Below are 24,746 nucleotides of genomic sequence, written 5' to 3'. Positions count from 1 at the left end.
AAAATAATAAATGTTGCATCTCCAATTAAGATATGAGGTTTTATTTGGATCATATTAGCTATGGAGAGCTCAGCCTGTGTCTCTGTTTTCCTGAAATTGTATGGGCAACTGAAGTAACCAAACAAAACTCAGAGAAAACAGTAGCCTTCTTTTTTATTTTCTCACTTTTGCATATCATTTACTTTATCCACTATACTTAAAACTATACTGCCCAATCATTTTATAACAAAAAAGAATATTCAGCTGTTTTAATCTTTACAGGCTACACCGATGGAATTTTTCTTTCAGTGCTATAAAAGTTCTTACCCCCTTAAATCAACCTGGAATGAACTTACAATTACATATGGTACACTTGTTTTAGAATTAAAGCATGTTTGCATAGTTGCAATTCATTTAAGATATATTATGAGATATTTTGTTAGAAGGTCAAAGGAGTGTCTTGCTATTCATGAGCAAAATTACCAATTCAATGTGATGGAGAATTCAAGTTTTTTAGTCCTGCAATCTATGTATGAAATATAAGGCTGACAAAATACATTCACCGAGTACTCCAAACAACTTTTAGATTATCGTGTTTCTAAATGATATTAATACAATTTTCATCCATTTATAATTAACCAAGATAAAAAAAATAATAATAATAAATAAATTCAAAAATAGATTTTTTGTGCAAATTATTTGAAGATTATACTGTATTAATATAACATCTTGTGGAGATTTGTTGTTGTTTGTTTGTGGTTAGGGTCGCACTATATATACATTCATATTTTTCTGCAATTTATATTTCAAAATATGGTTATGTTTTATGGACCGGGAAGTATAACAACTGGCTAATTACTTCTATTTTAAACATTGCTACACTATATTTCACAGTGACATATCATGTTTGCTAAACATTGTCATCCACAAAGTGTTTTCACTCTAAGTTTATAGTATAAAAAATGTTAATTTTTATTTCCCCCCTCACAAAAGTTGCAAGTACTGCTTTGTTAGTTTTCAATGTAAGATTATGACTGCACAAAAATGTAACACTTTTATACATATATATAGAGTGAGAGTGAGAGAGTGTGTGTGTGTGTGTGTGTGTGTGTGTGTGTGTGTGTGTGTGTGTGTGTGTGTGTGTGTGTGTGTGTGTGTGTGTGTGTGTGTGTGTGTGTGTGAAAGAGAGACTCTTGAATTTCCATTTCATTTTCAACTGCATTTCATTTTCAACTGAAAATGCATGAGCATAAGCGTACCTGTCAACTTGTAGAAATTAGAATTTGCAACACCAACACTTTCAGCCTTTTAGTGTATGCAGCTAGTCTGGGGGAACCCAAGAAATAATCATTCTGATGTTATGATTAGAATGTTGGCAGCAGTGATTTCACATGCTTTATCTTCAAATAAATTACAAGTAGAGCTGGAAAATTGTATAGAACTGGAAATTGTATATTCTTGTAACAACTGAGAAAACAAAATTGATTTCTCCAAATGGAACATCATATATATCCCTACAAATTTAGATGCACAAAACTGATATAATACTCAAATTGTGGATTCATAAAGACCTTTAAAATTATGAGATATTCTTTAGTGAGAATTTGTGTGAGAAGACTCGATATTTTTCTTTAGATTATACGGCTACAGTTTTTGAGGTCTGGGCAAGAAAGACTGTACAGTTTTTTACCATAACCTTTTAAGGCTGTAACCTTTTAGTTTACCATGAAACTAATGGTCTAAACCTTCATCTATTTTGTGATATCAACTCTTATAATGTGATGGCATTTTATGCATTCTATTTAAACATATTTATTAAACACAGATTATGGTAAAAAGAAAAATTTATATATTTCCATTATAAAGCATTAAACTTCCAGATGCTTTTGTTTTTTTTTTTAAATCCATTAAAAAAGAAACCATTAAATCATTTCAATTATAAAATCACTACAGAAATGTTATATTGTTTATAATAGAGCCGTTATGGTAGAAAGCTTTTTACTTTCTGCTAAAAATGAATTACTGTACATATTTACTGTTACACAGTACAAATACTTTGATATATAGTTGTCTGAATTAGATGATGGTTATTCCAAGTAAGACCAATTTCACTTAGATGTTGCAAAACATCTGTGTGGAGATAATTTTAATAATACACAAAAGGGTTATTTATACTCCAGGACAGCCAGCAAGATTGGTATTAATCACCTTCAGTGATGAAATATCTTGAGTTTTCTTAGGTTCAAAATTTAAGGAAATAAATTATATCCTAAGCTAACTCAGACTAGTTACTTATACTTATTCAGATGAAAAATTATTACAAAAAATTCACCTGGGGCAATCACACTTGTTATATTCCTCCAGCATATGTTGCATACGTTGCAGGTGACCTATCATTTTTCCTGCAAAGTTGTACTGACAGGAAATGTGTGTGGGAGACGTTGTTAACACTGCTATGGAAGCCACAGACTTAGCAATGGACCATATGTCTTTGAAAAATGCAGATCTGAATACAATGTACATACTTCTGAACAAGTTATATGCCTTCACATGGCCAGAGTAGCTGCTAAAATAATCGAAATAAGTACACTACAGCAGTCAAGACTGAACTCATAAAAAATGATCCAATTTGCTTCAATGAAAAGATATCAATAAAAAATAATGATACAGATAAAAACTATTTATAACTACTCTGTTTATTTACACCACATATAAAATATGAATCATCACTCTAACATAAAACTTAAGAGTATTGATTTAGCTATAAACATAGCTAAATCAACACTCTAAAGTTGATCACCATTAAGAATACTAGCAAAGTCGTTAGAGTGAGTAATCCATCTTTTTTCCCCCTTTAATATAATATAATATAATTATATTATATTATTATGCTTAATATAATTCATATATAAAAAAATTCTAAAATATATGAGTAAGAGTGCAGAAAATATAAAAATTACAGTATGAGATCAAAAAGAGATTGTGTATTTGTGTATATTCATAAACATTTAAAGGAAAACATTATTCTAGAAACTAAATTAACTATATACAAATAAATTGCAAATCATCAAGCATATACCCCAAAACTTGAAAATATAAGCTACATGTGATATCCTCTTCCAAATGATTTTAAGTCCCTGTCATCAAAATGATATCATAAAATTGATTTAATATGTACATTTTAAAATGTCAGCTTTAGTTATACATTACATGTAATATAAGAATTAGTAGTAACCTTCCATGGAAATTTGACTTCTGTATCTTCCCTGAGTTCAAATCTACATTACTTTTTAATCTATTTTTCTATACTGAGACCAACAACAGCTATTTCATATGGTGGAGGACTTTCATCAAATTTGAATATGGGATCTTTTTTCACTACACTCTCATAGTCAGGAGGTGGAGATGGCACTACTTGCTGATATGTATTATTTGCAGCTGTAACTGTATAAACCTGTAAAAAATTAGAATAAATCTTTTAAAATATAAAATGACAGATTATGGTAAAAAACTTTATTATGGTAAAGTTTATATTGGTTTTATTACAGAGTTAGCAAAACTGAATTGGATAATAATAATTGATGATTATAACCATTTGAAGTTTCAAATGGTTACTGGACCATGTGTTCAGGAATGCAGGGGTTTCAGATTTTGCTTTATTCTGTCATGATTACTGTTTTTAAATTAAAAGTTTTGCATAATAATGTATTAAAAATAACAAGTAATTGAGTTTGGAATAGCTATCCTAATAAAGTGTGACTGACTTAGTGGTTTCATTCTTTATTTTGCACAGAATATGATATATTTAATATATCTTAGACAAGCAATAAACAGATGACAAAAAAATAGAAGGGTGGTTAGTTAAACAAATATTTAAAGCAAAATGAACAGCAACAATCAAAGAGGCAGGCTAAGAGGAAAGTGCAACAAAAACCACACATCTAGAAGAAAGAGTGCTTACTTTGGATAAATATCTAAGAGGAAATAGAACAGGACAAAAGAAAATAAGGAATGGAAAGCTGACAGTCCAGAAGCAATGATTTTTAATATCATAGTGAGTTGTAACACATACTAGAAATAACAGATGTGGATAATTAGGAAAATCTGTCACCATGCGGTGTCCTGTATGCATGAAATAACAAGACAAATTAGTTGCTAAAAAATTCAAGTACAGACAAAAATCAAAGAATGCATTCTGCAGAGGAATTTTAACACCTTACAGTTAGTTACACTATCAACTGTAATGTGCAACCTCTATAAACATAACTAAATTCTATTTACTGACCATATATTGCAATTCAACTATACACTGTAGAGTCAAACTTACCAAGTCTGACAACTGCAGACCCAATTTTTGCTATTGCTAGACCTTGCAATTTTCTAGATTTAAGGTAGTCATATTAAGTAATAAAAAAGAATATGCTATATTTCTATACTGCAGCTTATTGAATGCAGTACACATGTAGTCATGTTCTCCCTCAAGAAAGCCGGCAATGAATGTATGGTACATGAAAAAGTACAGTTATAAACTATCAAAAATTCCAGTTAATCATTGTGGCGCAGTCCATGCTATTGTTCATGACAAAGATTAATTAGAATTTTGCTTCATTGCAGCTAACAATCAGAAAAGTCCCCTGATTTTTCTTAAGTATAACAACATTTTGCTTTTCATTTTCCAAAAACATATAATATGCAAGGAATATTTTAGAAGGGGAAAAGCTTACAATTTCACGTTAAAGTTATAATGCTGACCATTTATGACAAAAGAATCTTTTCCACAGTTCATTATGGTCTATGCGTGCATTTTGAATAGCTTCAATCCTCACTGTATCAATTTTGTGAACAAACTTAAACTGTTACAGTGAGGACTGAAACTAAACATCTTCAGCAAATTGTTACCTCAGTCCAGTGGAAAAACTACAAATTCTGGTGCCCACAATGTTTTTAACTACCCCTTTCTTTACCCATGTTGAAGGGCCTGGCAATATAGTAGTTTCGTCACTGTCTCAGTCTAATGTGTCATGCACAAACAAACTTTGAGTAATCTTTTTTATGTTTTTTTTTTTTTTTTTTTATGTGAACCCCGAACACGACAGGTATTAGAACCTGTAGTACTTAGTACCATGCTTGGGTTGGAGGTTGAGAAGACAAAAGAAGATATTTGTTGACATTGGACTTGAACTTCTGTAGATTGTAATTTTCAGGAAATACGTATGAAGGAAGATTGTTCCAGAAAATGGCAGTTGAATGAATAAATGAGGAAGATGAAAAGTTGGTTCTGTGGGTTTGAAGTTGGACAGTAAATGGATGTTGGCTGGTGGTGGCACGTGTTCAGACTGTTTTTAAAAAGAGAGCGGGAATTATAGAAGCCAAATCAGAAGAACAGTGCCCGTGGAAGTATCTGTAGAAGAGGCATGCAGCAGAAACAGTACGTCTATGAGAAAGCGAGTGGAGAGACTCTGTTAGAGATGAATCATTAATTAACCTAACTGCCCTCTTCTGAATGGAATCAAGAAGCCTGAGAGAGGTTTTGGGGGCACCACCCCAGATGTAGGAACAATATTCCATGGCAGAGCAGATTTGCGATTTATACAGAGTGAGCAGTTGTTTGGAAGAAAAGTAACGCCGAGAGCGAAAGAGAAAACCAAGTTTTTTAGATGCAGAGGAAGCAATATTTGTAATGTGCTTGTGCCAAGAGAGATTAGAAGTCAGGGTAATCCCCAAAAGAGATATATCATTTTGCCTAGAAATCGGAGTGTCACTAAAGATAAGCATAGGAGCAGAAGAATCCTTTTTGCGAGATATAAGACAAGACTGAGTTTTAGAAAGGTTGAAATCAACTAAGTTGTCTTTGCCCCACTGGAGAATTAATTGAAGATCGGTATTTAAGGAACTGGTCGCAGATTTTCGAGAAGTTGAAGCTGATTGAGCAGGACAAGGTTTCTCAAAATGGAAAGTGGAATGCAATGTGCTATCATCGGCAAAACTATGGATACGATTTCCAGTCAATGGAAGAAGGTCATTAATATACAAGAGGAAAAGAGTGGGGGAAAGAACTGAACCTTGTGGGACACCGGCATTAGTGGAGAAGTTAGAAGACAGAGAGCCATCTACCATCACTCTCAGTGAGCGATCAGAGAGAAAACTGGATAACCAATTACTAAAAACAGTTGGCACAAACCATAAGATGGAAGCTTGTTTAGAAGACCTTTATACCAAACACGATCAAAAGCCTTTGAAATGTCAAGAGTACTTGTGTTTCACCGAACTTTTCCATTGAATTAGTCCATAAATGGGTAACATAAGCCAGAATATCACCAGTGGATCGACACTGATGGAATCCATACTGGCAATCGTTGATCAGATGGAAGGTTTCTAGGTAGTTTAAGAGTTGGCAGTTAATTGATTTCTCCATTACTTTAGAAAGAGTAGAAGTAATTGAATGGGACGATAATTGGATGGGAGGGATTTGTCACCCTTTTTAGGAACTGGCTGGATACGAGCAAATTTCCAAGCAGAAGGAAAAATACCTTTGGAATAAGAAAGTGAAAAAAGGTGGAAAAGAATAGGAGTAAGTTCAGGAGCACAGGTTTTGAGAACAAGTGGAGAAATACCATCAGGACCTGGAGCTTTCTTAGCATCAAGATTCATCAAAATCCTTCTGATATCCTTTTGATGGAAGACCACAGGAGGCACTGAATGGAGCGTGCTGGAATGGTGGGAGATGTTTTACCAAGATCATTAATACATGAGCTGGAAGAAAAATGGGATGCTAGCAGGTCAGCTTTATCCTTGGCTGAAGTGACAACAGAACCATCTGGTTTGGACAGAGGTTGGGAGCAGAGATGGGCAAAAGTTCCGGCCAATAGACCGCAACTTTTGCAAGAGACCAGAATGCTCGGCTACCATTAGGGCAAGAAGCAAGTTTTCTACTCTTAGCCTGTTCAAACTCTAGTTTGAACAGGCTAAGAGTAGAAAATGCAAGAATAATTTCACTGACATGATCTGAGCAAACGTTGACATCAGAAGTTTTGAAACAGTAATCCAACCACGGAAAAGAAGTCTCGCAGGTCATCCCATTTTGCATTCTTATAATGCCAAACAACACGAGGTTGGGAATAGCCATTAGATAAAGGTTCCATTAGAGAAGAGACAATCACCAAGTTGTGATCTGAAGTGCCTAAAGGACCTCTCACTTCGACCATGTACTTAGAAGGGTTGTTTGTGAAAAAAAGATCAAGCGTATTGGCTGTATGATTAGGACTGTCCAGTATTCTTGTAGGTAAATGAACAATCTGTGCTAGGTTATTAGTAATTGCAAAGCTTCAGCATCTCGACCTGCTGGGTCGGTGTGGCTAGAACACGGAAGCCAGCTGGAGGAGTTGTGAACATTAAAATCACGAAGGAAAATTACCTCACTGTTAGGAAAGTTGGACTGGAGAAAGTCAAGTTGCAAAGAGAGGAAGTCAAAGAGCTCCAAGTGATTAGTGGAGTTGGGAGAACGGTAGAGACAACAGATGAATTTGACACAATGAGGTAGAGAGATTTTAAGCCAGAGAAGATTAAAGAGAGGAGATTCCAAATTGCCAAGTCTCTGACAGGGAATATCAGAATGGACATATGCACAAGTACCACCTTTGAGGTGAAAGGAATCATACAGCGAATAATTTGGGCATCTGAGGTGAGCAGTAGTCGAATCAACCGATAACTGAGATTCTGTCAGAAAATGTACATGGGGTTTGGCAGACTGCAAGTGGAAAGGGACATCGTTGAGATTAGAATTGAGACCACGTATATTTGTGAAATGAATTAGGAAGTGCTTGGGAGGTTTAGATCTTTTCGCAGATAAGCTTGCTCTATTAGTTTGACAATTCATGGTGTATTCAATAGTAAGAAAAAGTGAGTGGGACATGCTGTATGAAGTAATGAAATATTTGGATATGGCATACACGTGGTAAGTTGTTGTTTGTTTTTTAGGAGCATTAGCAACTAAGGCCATATTGCTCCCAGAATATGCGGTGGTTATTCTCTGACCTTTCCGCATCCTCCGTATTTGGTACACGTGGTAAGAATATACCCAGATCCTTGACATAACGTTGCCTCGACAATGCTCCTCGCATACACACTACTCGGACTCCCTCCAGTCACTATCTGGCAGAGTAGAGGTAGCAAGATTATATACTAGCTGATCCGGAAGCCTCCTAGAGAGTTACCAATAGGTTCGGTCCAGTGTACTAACTAGCGGCCGGCCTGCGAACACCGTTTTAGAGCTGTACCCTCGAAATGTAAGGAATATTGGATCTCGCCACGACGTTCATTAACCTCAAAAGTCATCAATCATACTGCATGATGGAAGGGTTGACTGGAACTTAGCTCTAGAGACTAAACATGGGTTCCACCACTTCAAGCCTCCAATAAGCAAAGTGGTGGTATTTCACCGGTTGATGAGAGTCATCTACCAATATCTATTGCTTACTATTAGTAAATTGTTAATCTTGTTCATGAATAGCAATTAGATAATTCCATGACCTAATAAATTTCTAAATACTGTAGGGATATGGTAAAAACATTTATGTCTCTGAGGTGAGTTTTTCATCCTACAAAATAAATTGGAACTTTATTTGGCAATTGTCCAATCTGAGAACTAAGTCTTCCACAATAATATACTGATTTTGCCAAATGTCACTCATTTGGAGAGATTAGGTTTCAAAATCCTGTAAGATCCTGTAGGAAATGTTAAAGACTTCTTCCACCAGGCATACGTTAGCCAATCTCAGAAGGAAGGGCTCCCTGTGTGAAGTATTATGGATTCTTAACCAGCACAAAATGTAAATCAGCCTACAAACACACACACAATACAATGCTGCAATATGGTCTAAGATGCTGATGCATCTGTAAAAACCAACAACAGCAGCAAACAAAATCTAAATTTGCCAGCTTCCTCATGTTCTATAATGTATATGATGACAGACTGCCAGTAATTCAACATAACCATTGGGACACATTTAGAACTAATCTCTTTAGTAACACCTGTGAATATCACAAAAATTATGAAATATCACAAAAATTATATCAAAGATGGAACAGCTGTTAATAATATGAATGGAAAATCAGATTCAGAAGCGAGTGCCCCTAAGTCTAATGACCATTCAAGCAAAAGCAACAAATATTTATGAAGATATTAAGGATAAGTATGGCAAACCCCAACCCAAGTTCGTGGCAAGCAACAGGTGATTTAATAGGTTCAAGCATCGTGCTGGTTTCCACAACGTTAAAGTATGCGGTGAAGTTGCCAGTGCCAATTCTGCAGCTGCAGAGAAATATTGTGAAGTGTTAGAAAAAATTATTGATGAAGGCAGCTATTCAATGCAGCAAATTTTTAACATTGACAAGACTGCTCTGTATTGGAAAAAAATGTCGGATTGAACATACATTGCCAAAGAGGAAAAGACAATGCCAGGTTTCAAGATTTCAAAAGATAAGGCCATGCTTTTGCTTGGGGCTAATGCAGCGGGAGATTACAAATTAAAACCACTGCTTGTGTACCATTCTGGAAATCCACGTGCATTTAAGGGCATCAATAAAGCCGCCCTACCCGTGCATTTCTGATCGAACCAGAGAGCACGGATAACAATATCTCTCTTTGAGGATTGGTTTAAATGCTGCTTCATTCCCGAAATTGAAAAATATTGTAAAGACTATGATGTTCCTCACAAGATTTTGCTTCTATTAGATAATCTCCTGGACCTCCTATGCATCTAAATGATTTCAATTCGAACGTGAGAGTCATATTTCTACTGCCAAACACGACTTCACTCACTCCAACCTACAGATCAGGGTGTTATTTAGAATTTAAAAGCCTACTATTTACACACAACACTTTCTCAGGCATTGTCTGGAGTAGACAATGAGAAAAATTTTACATTAAGAGACTTTTGGAAATCTTACAATATTTAATAAGGCCTGGGCAGAAATTACTAAAAGTTGTTTAAATGGTGCATGGAAGAAAATATGCCCATGGCACATAACAGGCTTCGAAGGATTTGAAAAAGACGAATCACACAAAGAGGTTACAAATAAGATTGTAAAGGTTGCAGAGCTACTTCAGTTGGAGGTTGATGCCAAAGATGTGGAGGAGTTAATAGAGGAAGAAGAGAAGGAATTATCAAATGAAGAACTTACTGACTTGCAGGCAGCGATAGTGAAAGAAGAAAATGCTGATGAAGCTCAAGATGAAGCAAATGAGGAGTCGAGACACTTCATCACCAGAAAGATGGCAATGGCATTTCATGAAATTGCATTGGCTATAGCGAGGTTTGAGAAGATGAATCCTGACAGCAAACGATTCTTAAAAGTTAACAGAGAGGTGAATCATATGCTTGCTTGCTACAAACAAATCTACAATAAAAAGAAAAAAGCCACTGTCCAGTCATCCATTAATATGTTCTTTCGTAAGGTTGAGCAGCCGACCCCTTCTAAATCTCCACAGCCCTCAACCTCTGCAACGGCGTACTTATCAGCTGAAGACGTCGATTCTGGCAATGATACTCGAGAGGTAAAACCTACTATTATGCCTGTCTCCTCTTTTTTTGTAATTTTATAATTTTGAAATTTTTTTAAATTGCAAGCTTTTGTAATTTTTCCTACACATGAGATAAAAAATTGAATAAATACAATAAATAATTCAATTTACACATTCGTCAAACATTTCTTTTTTGATTCAATCAAATCAGTGAGCACAATTGCGAGAATTGCACAAGCATGGAAGCAATTCCGACTTATGTAGCATTCCGCAGAACGCAACCCTTACGTAAGTCAGGGAGTTGCTGTACTTTTCAAAGAGGCACCAATGATTTCTATTATGCTATTTTAAGAACCTATAAATTTTTATTAGAAATAGGTGTAATGATTTTTTCTGAATAGTTCTATTTACAAAGAACCTATCAAAATTTCTTCAGCCTTTTAAGCCAAGGGATGGAGATTTTTTTTCCAATTTTTTTTTTCTGGTCATTTCCATGTTGTGATTTTGTGATGGGGAGCTTGTCGAAGTCCCAGAAGAAGGGTTTACATTATCAGGATTCATATGGAGTTAAATTTTGTTTGATCTGCACTTCTCACTCACCATGGATGTTTGTTTGTTTGTTTGTTATTCGGTTTTGGAGCATTAGCAACTAAGGCCATATTGCTCCGGTGATATGCGGTGATCATTCCCTGACCTTTCCACATCCTCCGTATTTGGTGGTCACGGGCTTGAACCCCGGTCTAATGACGAAGCATGTGCTACACACTGCTGCTCCTGCCCACCTGGCTATGGAGGCACCACTCACCATGGAACCCAAAGGGATGCCCACTACCCAATAAACAATAAATGTGCTTGAAATTAAGCACCAGGCTACCCAACCACTACACCTGCATCTGAACCAGTCTAAGTCCTGTCTCTCAGATCATAAGGATAAGAACACAGCAATAGTATGGCTGACCCTTGCAGGTGAACACACCTGTAAACTGATCCTGTAAATTACTTATAGACTTAATAGTGAAAATGACACAGGTCTGTGCTAACTGGGTTAACTGTTGCACAAGCACTGTTGACAGAAAGAAGAGGAAGGATCTCCTAAAGTAGGTTTTGTTGAGTCCAATGTGCCCCATAAAATAAGCATGTAAAGGATGAAATAATATGTTGTAGAAATACCATGGAGCCCAAAGGAACACTCCATTATCCAAACATCACTACAGCTTTTCTTCTGAAGATGTAAGAATGTAATTTTGTAAGATGAATTTACAGTGAGTATATAATATATCTCTGATAATACTAATAAGTTATATAAAGAAAGCATGATGAAAGGCATTTTTAATTTAAATTCTAGATTGGTTATTTTCAATTTACCTGTTGTTGTGCTGGAACATTTTCTTCAATCACCGATAATGTATCTTCTCTTAATTTCTTTTGGCAACAGTAGCACAGCAGGAAAAGCAAGAAAGTACTTCCTCCAAACATGGCCCTGAAATTCAAAGTTTAATAATTATGAAATATTGACTAAGAAATAAAATTACAGAAATTTTTATTCTTTTTTTTAAAGATGTACAATAAACTCCCAATTTATGAACATCTGATTTAAAAACTTTTGAACTTATAAGAATTTCTGACACCTCAAATTAGATTTATGTCCATGGCTTGACTTGTAAACTTTTGCTCCATTTCATTAACTTCACAAAATATGATCTAAGAGAAAAATTAGTGAGAATGAAATACCTTCAATATTTACACATTTGATATATACTGTACATGCATATACAGTGTAATATATACTGCAGAGTATGATTTTTTTTGAGTGCAAAATTAGTGTTGCTACTATAGTATTTTCTTTATTTTATTGTTAATCTAAGAAAATTCTTTTCCTGGTATTTACTTTAGAATATAATACATCATTATTATAATCAGGAAATTTCAGTAAATAATTTTAAAATAAACTCTGAAGTCTGGTAGTCTCAGAATCAGACCAATGCTGAATTTCAGAATGAATATCCATAGTTGTACTACTCTTTCCATTGCTGCATAAGATAATACTGAACTTTATTTTTACCAAGCTACATATACTGTATAATACAAGTTGGTGACCACTTTATTACATGCACCTAACTAATAACAAGTGGATACCCATTTAGCCATCAGAACAGTCTAGATTCATTGTGGCATGGACTCATGGAGGTGTTGAAAATGCAGATGGTGGTCTACATAGGCTCCACTTTTCATAACTGTTGCAAAACGGATGGATGTGAATCTCTACTCCAAATAGCTCATTCCAACTTATCTTACAGGTGCTTGATTGGATTTAAATCTGGTAATGCAGAGGCCACTTCAGTAGACTTGATTTAATCCCTGGAACCAGTTCTATGGAATTCTAGCCTTGTGACATGGTACATTATCGTGATGGAAGAATTCATTTGCAGATGGGTACACCTCATTAGGAACAACTTCCAGATAACTTGTAACATCCAAATGTTACCCAACTGGTATCAAAGGCCCAAAGCCTACCATGAAAAACACTCCCCACATCATTACACTGACACCACTATCCTACATTATTGACAAATGGCAGGATGGGTCTGTGGACTTATGCCATTTTTCACCATACTCTAGTTCTCCCATCAGTATGAAAAGAGCAGGAACCAGGATTTGTCAGGCCAGGCAACATTTTTCCAATCCTCCACTGTTCAAGCATTGGTGTACCTTCTTGTTTATTGCTGACAGAAGTGGAACCTGGTTTGGTTGTTGGCTGCAATACCCCATCTGTGACAAAGTGGCCCACATCCACCAGTATCGGATAAATAATACACGTGCTCCACTTCTCAGTCTTTCTATCTTCACGTTCACCGGTGGTAAGCATACTTACATATATATATATATATTTTACCAGGAATTTATTCTGTATATATTTATATATCAACCATTTGGTCCATCATATCTACTTTATGCATAGTCTTTATTATATCTTCAGTTTCCTATCTGCTGTTACAATATATCTCCTACATCATATAGATATGATACTTACCATAAACCAGGATCCCTTTCTTTAAGGGACGGGAAGTTATGCTCCCGGTTTCTTCCCACGTACAATTGTATTCTCTCTTTTTCTATACTTTTAGCCATATACTATAAAACCCTACTTTTTCATACCTCATGAACTATTAGAGCAATTCAAGGGGGATTGAGGTACTATTGCTATTCTATATCCTATTTCCGTTCTCCCTCCTTTAGCACATGCTGCCTATTCAACATAAAAAATATAAAAATGTAACTACAGTGGATGGAACTCTTGCTCTATTATTTGCTTTATGCTACTTTGCTATCTGTTGGGCTAATGGTCATCTCGCCCGTAAACTACAAACCAAAATCTGCTCATTACCAGCATTAGGCCATAATATTTTATAATTTCTAAATGACTTTACTTACTACATTTCGGCTTATTATCAACTTTCGGCCTTTATTTCATAATACTGCTAAATTTCTTGATTCACTATGATACTACTGTATTATTATCTTACTATCTTATTTTTATAATACGGCTAAAATTCTTTATTCTCCATGGTATTACTTTATTACTGTCATACCATCTTTTATATATATTCGTAACTAGTTTTATGGGCGGGTGACAACAGAAACAGATAGCTACGTTAATTATGGGCTGATATATTGAGAGGGTTAGCCCTAGATAAGTCCCTTTCAATATATCTACTAACCCATAATTAACACATTTTATAATTTTGCTTTATTATGTTATTTTTATATTATATTTTATATGTTTTGCTCTATCATATTTTGCTCTACCACATTTCTATTTTGGTCACTACCACCACTACTTTTTCGCCTTCTGCTTTACCGTTTTACTTTACATTCTATCTCATTTTGTTTTACTCTCACTTTACTTCTAGGTTTTAGCTACTGTGCTGGGCGTTGGGACTTTGCATGTTACTTGGGCGTTTTTGACACACAGGTTTTCCGCAGACTGTACCTAATCTCACCTAACTTGCTACCTCATTGCCAATCCGATAAATTTTTTATTTTTTTTTCTATCATATCTAGAACATATCAATACAGACCGATATAATGCATAATCTGTCACTTAGATGGCATTAATCGGTGCTGATCTATATTAAAATTTAGAAATAATATTTACAAATAAATTCTTCGCCTAATACAGATATATATATTTACACACACACACACACACACACACACACACACACACACACACACACACACACACACACACACACACCAATAAATAAAAATCAGTAAAAATAAATTGAATATTTCATAAAATTGTATATATATTAATCGCTTTTAAAAATTTAAAAATTTTTGACACATGGTCATTGTCGGTTAAAACCTGACCAAGCGTATATGGCTGGGTCAGATGGGTAAAAGTGGTAAAACGAGCATTTCTTAAACTGGGACATTCCATTTTGGATCTCCTTCGAGGCTCCCATTCCCTGGGCAAACGCCCATCCATGGATAAAGTCTAGAAGGGATATAATGACGGAGTCTGGAACTCAATAATTATTAAAAATAAAATATAAAGTAACTAACAACACAAAAACATAATCTCTTGGCCACTTAGCCTCTTTTCAGAAAAATCTGCTTAAAGAATGTTCTTTGCAGATCTTAATTAAAAGAGTTCCTGCCCCTGCCACGTGGAGGCGGGCCTCTACTATCTAGACACAGTCTTCTATTAAAAACCTTCCGTACACATTCATTAAAACAATGGAATATCCATCTTTCCGCAAACAGGACATGGAGGGCATCCCTCTCCAAGCTGCCAATGGACAATCTTAATTGATTCCTGTAATCTTCATACACCGTACAATCGAGCATAATATGTTCAGATGTTTCTGGGGAACCACAATAACAAGACTCGCGATCCCACAATCCCAATTGGTATAACCTCAAGGCAAGTTCGTGTCCAGTCAACAAAAATGTGGTGTGCAAATTGAATTGCAACCATGTCTTTTTCTTATCTATAATATCTACCCTAGGTAAAAACATATATGTTTGCCTGCCCTTATTTGAATTTTCCCAATCATTCTGCCACTTTATCATTATCTCCTGTAATATTCTTACCTTTTCCTGTCTTATATCATTCCGATTATAATTCCGTCCTTCTTCTGGGCAGAACAATATACCCATAATATTACCCGTTTCCCTGACTCTATTGTCAGGGAAACGGGTAACATGCTTTGTAAAAAGGATAGGTGGAATAGGACCAGGGTATGTCTGCCAGGGGCAAAGGTTGATGACGTTGTAGAGCGGATATCATCTTTTAAGGGCACAAAAGGTGATATAGTTGTACACGTTGGAACTAATGATATTAAGAGTAGGAGACCGGCGGAATTACTTAGTAAGTACAGGTCACTGTTGAAAAAAAGCCGTGAATTAGGGTTGAATTTGAAAGTGTCTGCAATTCTGCCCAGACACGATAGGAGGGAGTATATGATGAGAGCATTGTCGATCAATTCGGCCCTGGAGGGATTGTGCAAGGCTCAAGGGGTAGAATTTTTTCAGCCTGGACTGTACTTGTTAACAGGAGAGATTGCTTCTACAGGGATGGGATACACTTAAATAGAAAGGGTTCAAGAATTTTTGCTGATGCTGTCGAGGCAGTGTTAGGTGGGTCGGAAAACTGCTAGTTGGGGGGGATACAAGGACTAATAGATTAACAGTAGCCACTGGCAGAGGTGGAAGTGATTCTTGCACTGCTTCTATTGAAATGAGCAGAAGCCTGAAAAACAAGATGCAGGATATTTCAGAGACTGCTGGGAGTCATTGCGGTACAAGTAAACACATGGGTTGTGTTAGGGTAGCTAAGAATAGAAACAGGTGCATGTATACCTGCGTGTACACCAATGCTAGGAGTTTGGTAAATAAATTTGATGAATTTGAGGTATTGCTCAAAACATCAAAGGCAGATATTGTTGGGATATCAGAGACGTGGTGTCACACAGATATAAGTAATGCGGAACTGGAATTTGGGGAATACAATGTGTATAGAAAGGATAGACAGGACAGGAGGGGAGGAGGGGGTTATGCTATTAATTAAGAAACACAAAGTCCAAGGAAGTGAAGCCAGTCGACATCGATGGACAGGGCAGTGTCGAGTCAGTTCGGTGTGACATAAGCATAGGGAAATCAAAATTGAGGGTAGGAGTGTGCTATAGGCCTAATGACTCTGATGAGTATAATAAGATATTGTACAAGGAAATAGAGTGGGCCAGTAAATCAGAGAGTCTTATAATGGGGGATTTTAATTTCCCAGGTATTGACTGGAATTTGTGGGTTGGTCACTCGCACACTAGCAAGGCTTTTGTGGATTTATTGGATGATTGTTTTCTACATCAGCATGTTCATGAGGCAACAAGAGGGAGCAATACTCTTGATCTGATTATCAGTAGTGATTCTTCATGCATTAAGAATCTGCAGATAAATGAACCACTAGGTGGCAGTGATCACAGTGTGTTGAAGTGGGATTTACTCAAGGAGGTAACTACCATCAGAGTGGTGGTAGTAGTAGTAGTAGTGGCACTTGATGCAAGAAAGCAAGTGTAGGAGCTTATGCAGCATCAGCCAAAAAAAAAAAAAAATCACACCATACCCTCCAAATGCCTGTCCAGTTCCTCCTTAAATTTATTTAACCTATCAACTTCCACAACGACAGATGGAAGTTTGTTCCAGCAATTAACCACCCGCTGGCTAAAGGCAAATTTCCGCACATCTATTCTACATCTATCCTTTCTTAATTTGAACTTATGTCCCCGTAGGTTCGTATTCTGAACAAGTGGGAGGATCCCATCAGAATTCAGCGTGCTCAACCCATTCAAGGCCTTATAGACCTCAATCAGATCACCGCGCAGGTGCCTAGTCTCAAGCCACTGCAATTTGCAGAAATTAAGCCTCTCTTGGTAAGAGGATCCCTTCATTCCCCTCACCAATCGTGTTGCTCTTCTCTGTACACGCTCAAGCAAATCTACATCCTTCCTAAAATGAGGCCTCCAGACCTGTACGCAGTACTCAAGGCGTGGCCTGACCATTGCCTTATACAGAGGGACAATCACCTCCTTTTCCCTGCTAGCAAAATTCCTATATATCATTGACAAAACCCCATGACCTGCCCTAGCAGCCTGTCCGCATTGCTCAGAAAACATCATATCTGACTGCACAATTATTCCCAGGTCTTTTTCATTTTCTACCACCTTAAGTGTAGTACCACACAGTGGTACGTTTTTCTGGGGTTACTTCTACCCATATGCAGTACTTTGCATTTGTCAAGGTTAAACTTCAGTTGCCACTTCTTAGCCCATCTACCCAAATTATCTAGATCCTGTTGCAGTAGCACACTGCCTTGACTGTCATTAACAACCCTGCCAACCTTCGTGTCATCTGCAAACTTCGACATTAAGCCTGATATACCTTCATCAATATCATTGATAAATATACAAAACAACAGTGGACCCAACACCGAACCCTGTGGGACTCCACTGATAACATTAGTCCACGAAGAGCAGCACCCATTGATTACCACCCTCTGTCATCTCCCACTTAACCATCCTTTTATCCATTGTAGCAACTTACCCTTAATACCATTCTGCTCCAATTTGTACAGTAGTCTTCCATGCGCAACAGTGTCAAAAGCTTTCCTGAAATCCAAGTATCCAGGTAAAGGGAAGGGTTTTTGTTTTCGTAAAGGCGACTATGATGGTCTGAGACAGTATTTAAATTCTATACAGTGGGACCAACTGATGATGTTACCAACAGCAAACTCAAAATGGGAAGCATTCAAGGAACTAATCTTGGAGGCTACCAGGCTTTACATACCAACTAAGAAATATTGTTCAAGGTTTAGGCCTAAATGGTTGTCAGATGAACTAATGAGACATGTGGCAGAGAAGAAAAATGCATGGGATACATACAAATTAATGGGTGACATGGAAGCCTATGATAGATATAAGTTGGTCTGTAACCAAGTCACAAAGGAGATTAGGCAGGCAAAGGCAGACTACGAAAAATCCTTGGCAAAGGATGCAAAGAAAAACAGAAAATAGTTCTTTACATATTTAAACTCAAGAAGGAAAGGGATGAATCAGATTGGTCCACTGGATATCGATGGTTCAACAGTTGAGGATCCTGCTCAGGTGGCTAACAATCTAAACGAGTATTTTGCATCTACATTCACGCATGAGGAGTTATTCAGGAAGGAGAATGATGTAGGTAAAGTAAACATTGGCAGTGAGCTGGATGATTTTGCAATAACTGAGAGGAAAGTGGAGGAGAGATTGTTGAGGATAAACATAAAAAAGGCACCTGGGGTGGATGGGATCTATCCAGTTATATTAAAGGAGGCAGCAAAGGAAGTAAGCAAACCCCTAGCCATAATTATGAGAGCTTCTTTGAACTCAGGGGAGGTACCCATAGACTGGAGAAGTGCAAATGTAACCCCAATTCACAAAGGAGGACCAAAGGCTGACACAAGTAATTATAGACCTGTTAGTTTAACTTCTGTTCCAGGTAAATTAATGGAGGCACTGGTTAAAGAAGCACTGCAGGATCATCTAGACAAGAATTCAGTTATAGCTCAGATGCAGCATGGTTTTGTTAAGGGCAGGTCTTGCCTGACCAATTTGATTGGATACTATGATGTAGTCACAAAAGAACTGGATGCAGGGAATAACTTTGATATTATATATTTGGATCTTAGAAAGGCTTTTGATACTGTTGCACATGGAAGACTGCTGCACAAATTGGAGCAGTGTGGCATTGGAGGCAAATTGCTGCTATGGATAAGGGGATGGTTGAGTGGCAGAAGACAGATCTGGTTTTTTTTTTTTTAGGAGCATTAGCAACTAAGGCCATATTGCTCCGGGATATGCAGTGGTCATTCACTGACCTTTCCGCATCCTGCGTATTTGGTGGTGACGGGCTCGAACCCCGGTCAATCAAGAAGCGTGTGCTACGCACTGCTGCTCCTTCCCACCTGGCTACGGAGGCGCCTACAGAAGACAGAGAGTGGTAATCAATGGACACTGCTCAATGTGGACTAATGTTATTAGTGGAGTTCCTCAGGGTTCAGTGTTGGGTCCGTTGTTGTTTTCGGTGTTTATGAATGATATTGATGATGGGATATCAAGTTTAATGTCCAAGTTTGCAGATGATACAAAGGTTGGCAGGGTTGTCAAGGACACTACTGACGCTATGCTGCTGCAACAGGATCTGGAAAGGTTGAACAGATGGGCTGAGAGGTGGCAAATGAAGTTTAACATTGACAAATGTAAAGTACTACATATGGGAAACAGTAACCCCAGAGCAACGTATCAACTCTGCGGTACTACACTGACAGTGGTGGAGAATGAAAAGGACCTGGGGGTAATTGTGCAGGCAGATATGAAGTTCTCTGAGCAGTGCAGACGAGCTGCAAGAGTAGCTCATGGTGTCTTGTCAATGATATACAGGAATTTTTCTAGCAGGGATAAGGAGGTGATTATTCCCTTATATAAGGCAATGGTTAGGCCACATCTTGAGTACTGTATTCAGGTTTGGAGGCCTCATTTCAAGAAGGATGTAGAGCTGCTGGAACGGGTACAGAGAAGGGCAACAAGATTTGTGAATGGAACAAAGGGTTGCGCTTACGAAGAAAGGCTTAAGTTTTGCAAATTACAGAGTCTGGAGACTAGGCACCAGCGAGGTGATCTGATAGAGGTGTATAAGGCTTTGAATGGTTTGAGCATGCTCAATGCCAATGGGATTCTTCATCTTGCTCAGAATAATCGCCTCAGAGGGCATAAATTCAAATTGAGGAAGGACGGATGTCGGATAGATGTGCGGAAATTTGCCTTTGGCCAGCGGGTGGTTGGTTGGTGGAACAGACTTGCATCACTTGTTGTTGAAGTTGATAGCCTAAACAAATTTAAAGCTCAACTGGACAGGTATTTCGAACGAACGGAGGGGTGAAATGGGAGTGGTGTGTGTGTTTTTTTTTTTTTTTTTGGCTGATGCTGAATAAGCTTGCTTTCTTGCATCATATGCCTCTACTAATGCTAATACTAATATCTTCTCTAATATTTCTCTTGATATAATAAATCAACCCAGATAGCAAGACATTGTATTGGACAGGGATCTTGCCTGAGATCACCTGCAAGGCCTCTGTCGAGACAGTTCGACATGCTCGAGTTATTCCTAATAAAGCAAACCTTTGAGCTTGCAAAAGATACTTCTGTATTTTAACTAGAGGAATTCTATGAACCCATGCTCCGGAGTCATATGTCACAATGGGGATAAATAAGCAATCATACAATAAATGAAGGGAATGTCCCTTAATCCCCCAATCTACTCTTATAACACTCCGGAGCTTGGCATAAATGGTTCTTATTTTCTCACGTAAATATATCACATGTTTTGTAAAAAACAAACGTTCCTCTAGATTTAAACCCAAATATTTGACTTCTCTCACATATCGAACTGAATCGCCCAAAAGCCTCACCACCGGGGCACGGTTTCGACTCAGTCTTCCCTTCAATAACATCTGGACAGTCTTGTCTTTAGATACTTCTAATTTGTATCTCCTTGTCCAGTCAGCTAGTTCCCTCAAAACCAAAGCTGACTTCTCTTCAATTTGAGACCTTGTATCTCCTTCTACCAATATAGCCAGATCGTCGGCATATGCAATCTTTGTAACCCCCATAATTTCAGGGCTCAAGAATTCATCAAGAACAATATTCCAAGCGAAGGGTCCAATCGTATATATTATATTAGTAAAAATAAATTGAATATTTCATAAAATTGTATATATATTAATCGCTTTTAAAAATTTAAAAATTTTTGACACATGGTCATTGTCGGTTAAAACCTGACCAAGTGTATATGGCTGGGTCAGATGGGTAAAAGTGGTAAAACGAGCATTTCTTAAACTGGGACAGTCAGATATAATGTTAACGGTGTCGCATTACTTGCACATAGGAGGGTCATCAGCCCTCGGCAGAAAGGAGTGTGTCATATGCAGAGCCAAGATAGAACAGCTTCCTCTTTACGGTTCCAGAGCAGATTAGACAGCCTACGTCCAATTACAGGCTTAATCTCACATAACTTGTTTGCAGCTTGCCCATGCCATTGGGAAATCAGTTTCTATTGCATGTATAGAGAACTAACAGGCAAGATTTAAAAATGGTTACTGATTTGGCTGCATCATTTCCTAAGATCCCAATATGGCTAGGAATCCAGCAGAAGTTAATGTCAAAATCAGATTGGAAAGGAAGTGTAGTGTTCGCAGTATCCGGGACATGTTTGGATGAGGATTAAATCTCATTGACAATAAAGTCTACAATTCTGTATATATAATACATTTTTGGTAGTGGCTGGTTTATATATGATCCAAGGCTAGCTCAACTGCATGCAGCTCTGCAGTGAATATGCTGCATTTCGGAGAGATCTGCTCAGATATTGTAGTGTCTGGGAAGACAGCTGCAAATTTCACAGTCATTTCTGACTTCAAACCATCTGTGTAGACTGGCAGGATGTCAGAATGTTCAGATTGGTGAGCTGAAAAGAGCTGTAAGTAGACAGCAGATGGAATACTGCCCTTTCCCCAGTTGTTAAGGGAGAAGTCACAAGGTGGAATATGAGCAGACCAGGGTGGAGACGGTTGCCCTGATGATGGGGCAACATTGTCTAATGTAATGTCCAAATCTAAGTAGCCATTGGATCAGGATAATTGGCAGTCTGGCCAGTGTTGTACAAATTTTCGCAACTTGGCCCAAAAATGGGTGTCCATGTGGGGTGGTCTGGCAGAGATTAATGCCACAGGCATGAGTGTAAAACAGTGACAAAAAAAAAAAAAAGAAAAAGTTGATTCTGGAGCACAGCTTTTAAGATGCATCAGGACCTAGAAATGTCTTGTTTAGAAGATGCTATCAGTATTGTTCAGAAGATTTATCAAGGTAACCAATGCAAAAAGTTAGTTTTTTTTTTTTTTTTTTTTTGCAGTGAGCAACAACTTTGATTAAATAAATATATTTAATGAGGGGCTGATTTTGGCCTTTTGGTCAGTGTGCACAGCCACAAGTAAGATGCTTGCAGGCTAGAGCCTGTAAAATGCCAATAAAAATACATGTCTCACTGTGAAATGTGCTGCTGAAAATCTGGCTGCTCTTAGTTCAGTATGCATACAGTAACAGAAAATATGCATTTAGAAAAATGTGCATACTCTTAGTTGTCTCGAGAATAAAATGAAATTTATTATATTTTGTTGGAGATAAAGAAAAAAAATTGTAGAAGATATCTGACAATATTACAAAAACAAAATAAAAAAATAATTTAAGATTAGTTTTCAATGATGGCAAAATTACTGGACTCAGTATACTAAGTCCCAAATAATTTAAAGAGGAGATGATGCAAAATTAGATAAGTTAAAAGAATCTGTTTTTAAATACATTGTCATAAATTTTGGGTAGAAAAATTTATAACAGAAGCACTAGACGAACTGTGCACAGAAATAAAGTTAAAAATTAAAGTTAAACTTTTAACTTTTGTTGTCACCATGCAGTCACTATGCTGGCAGCAAATCACTTCACTGTATTTTCATACAATCATCTTAAGCAATAATGCAACTGCAGAATGCAGTACAAAATATAGTACAGTGATGCCTACTTATCTTCATTAAAGGAATTGCTGAAACTGGTGTCCACTGGATTTGATGCACTGCATATACTTTCTGAAAAAGTTTACATGCTGCAGCTTCCCCAAATATGTGGGCCCTCACATTGTTTTTTGCCACTTTCTTCTTCTTCTGCATGAAGATTCATTTTGTATTTGCAACCCTTTAAATAACTCCCTAAGAAAAAGGATCGCATTTGATTGTTTTGTAGAACATTACACTGATGCATTAGCATTTAGATTTATATTGTTTTCTTTTAATTTTAAATTAAAAGTTTTATCGACTTCTTTTTCTTAACCTAATCAGATGTAATAGATTCTTTATGATCAAGATATTTCAAACTTTCTCTAACCTAATTTACTGTAATGAACTGTTACTTATAGTTAGGTTAGGAAAATTTGCTAAAGTATTACATGAGGATAAGATAATTTTCTAATTTGCAATTAAAAAGAAGAGCTTGCTTGGCAGCATATGGTTCCATAAAATGATCAAGTGATAATAGCAAATATGGCAAAACTGCCAGTAAGAAATGTGCTCCTTGATGTCAGTGGGGTAGCCATAAGTTGTTCTCTCTGTGTGTGCAGTCTTTAAAAAAAAAAAAAAAAACACCAACTGTAATAAAGTGTTAATATAAGAATGACAGGCAGGGTTAGAATCTGAAAATTATGGAAATGTTTTTGGTGGCACATTACTGACAAGCAAATGCTATTGTACAACAGTGACAAATAAAAAAAAAAAAAAAAAAAAAAAAAACAGTATTTTTCAAAGACAGGTTAATAAAATTAACTGTGCATCCTTTCATATATGTATTATCCATGTGTGTTTTTTGTTTTTAAGCTTATTTGTAATTAAATACACTAATACACTACACATGCGCGCACATAAATACTTACAGGAAGATGATAACAGAAGTAACACCAAATGAATCTTTCTGATTGTCCATGCCATTAGGTATTAGAATACATTCACCAGCCTAAGTAGGTGAGTTCATCATTTCTGAGATGTAACGGATTCTATCTTTATTCCAATGGATGAAATACAGCCAGTAAAAAGAACTACAAAAAAAATTATCTTTAAATTCTTTAGCTGCATACACACACAGTAAAAATGGGTTGAACATAGTATATGGAAAAGAAAAAGAAATAAAAACAAATCATGTACAGTGTACATACAAGGCATAATAATTTAAAGTTCCAGGGAGCCATACAAAAGTATTTAAATTAGATTTGGGGTCCACCATTTTAAATACGCATGCAAGGGATATTTCAAAAGTATAAGCAAAAATTATGGGGTGTATTCTAAGGGAGGGGGGAGTCTTGACAAATTTTTTTCAGATCTAGTCATTATGTACCAAAAAGCTAGTACCTTGTGGATGGCACATTAAAAAAAAAAAAAAAACAAAAAAAAAATAAATAAATAAACAAAATGGCTAAGGTAAAGAAAGCCAACACGAGAAACACAGGAAAACTTACTGGGCAAAATCATTTCTCACTACTGCAGTTTTTCCCCTGCATTGTCGGTAAACAGTTGGTGCATGTTATCAGTAGTGGCAGTAGAAGTTGATAACAA

General features: G+C 36.7%; 1 protein-coding gene across 1 annotated transcript; it reads right to left on the bottom strand.

Moving 5' to 3' along the window:
* Positions 1-3,274: 3,274 nt before the first annotated feature.
* On the bottom strand, positions 3,275-24,191 carry LOC150087270 (uncharacterized). The gene is made up of 3 exons (XM_090372431.1): positions 24,071-24,191; positions 11,867-11,981; positions 3,275-3,433 (listed from the first exon to the last, which is right to left on the bottom strand). The coding sequence occupies exons 1-3, from the start codon at positions 24,118-24,120 to the stop codon at positions 3,275-3,277; spliced, it is 324 nt and encodes a 107-aa protein (XP_090228557.1). The 5' UTR covers positions 24,121-24,191.
* Positions 24,192-24,746: the final 555 nt, after the last annotated feature.

The sequence above is a fragment of the Mastigoproctus giganteus genome, chromosome 4 (assembly GCF_048544385.1).
Source record: "Mastigoproctus giganteus isolate SK-2022 chromosome 4, ASM4854438v1, whole genome shotgun sequence".
In the NCBI taxonomy this organism is placed as follows: domain Eukaryota; kingdom Metazoa; phylum Arthropoda; class Arachnida; order Uropygi; family Thelyphonidae; genus Mastigoproctus; species Mastigoproctus giganteus.
This window is presented reverse-complemented; position numbering and strand designations above follow the sequence as displayed.

Bases quoted from the DNA above. Each gene is read 5' to 3' on its own strand.
- LOC150087270 (XM_090372431.1), bottom strand. From the start codon at position 24,120: ATGGACAATCAGAAAGATTCATTTGGTGTTACTTCTGTTATCATCTTC. The intron at 11,982-24,070 runs GTAAGTATTTAT...TTTGAATTTCAG, and splicing joins ACTTCTGTTATCATCTTCCT to GGCCATGTTTGGAGGAAGTA. The intron at 3,434-11,866 runs GTAAATTGAAAA...AATTTTTTACAG, and splicing joins ATGTTCCAGCACAACAACAG to GTTTATACAGTTACAGCTGC.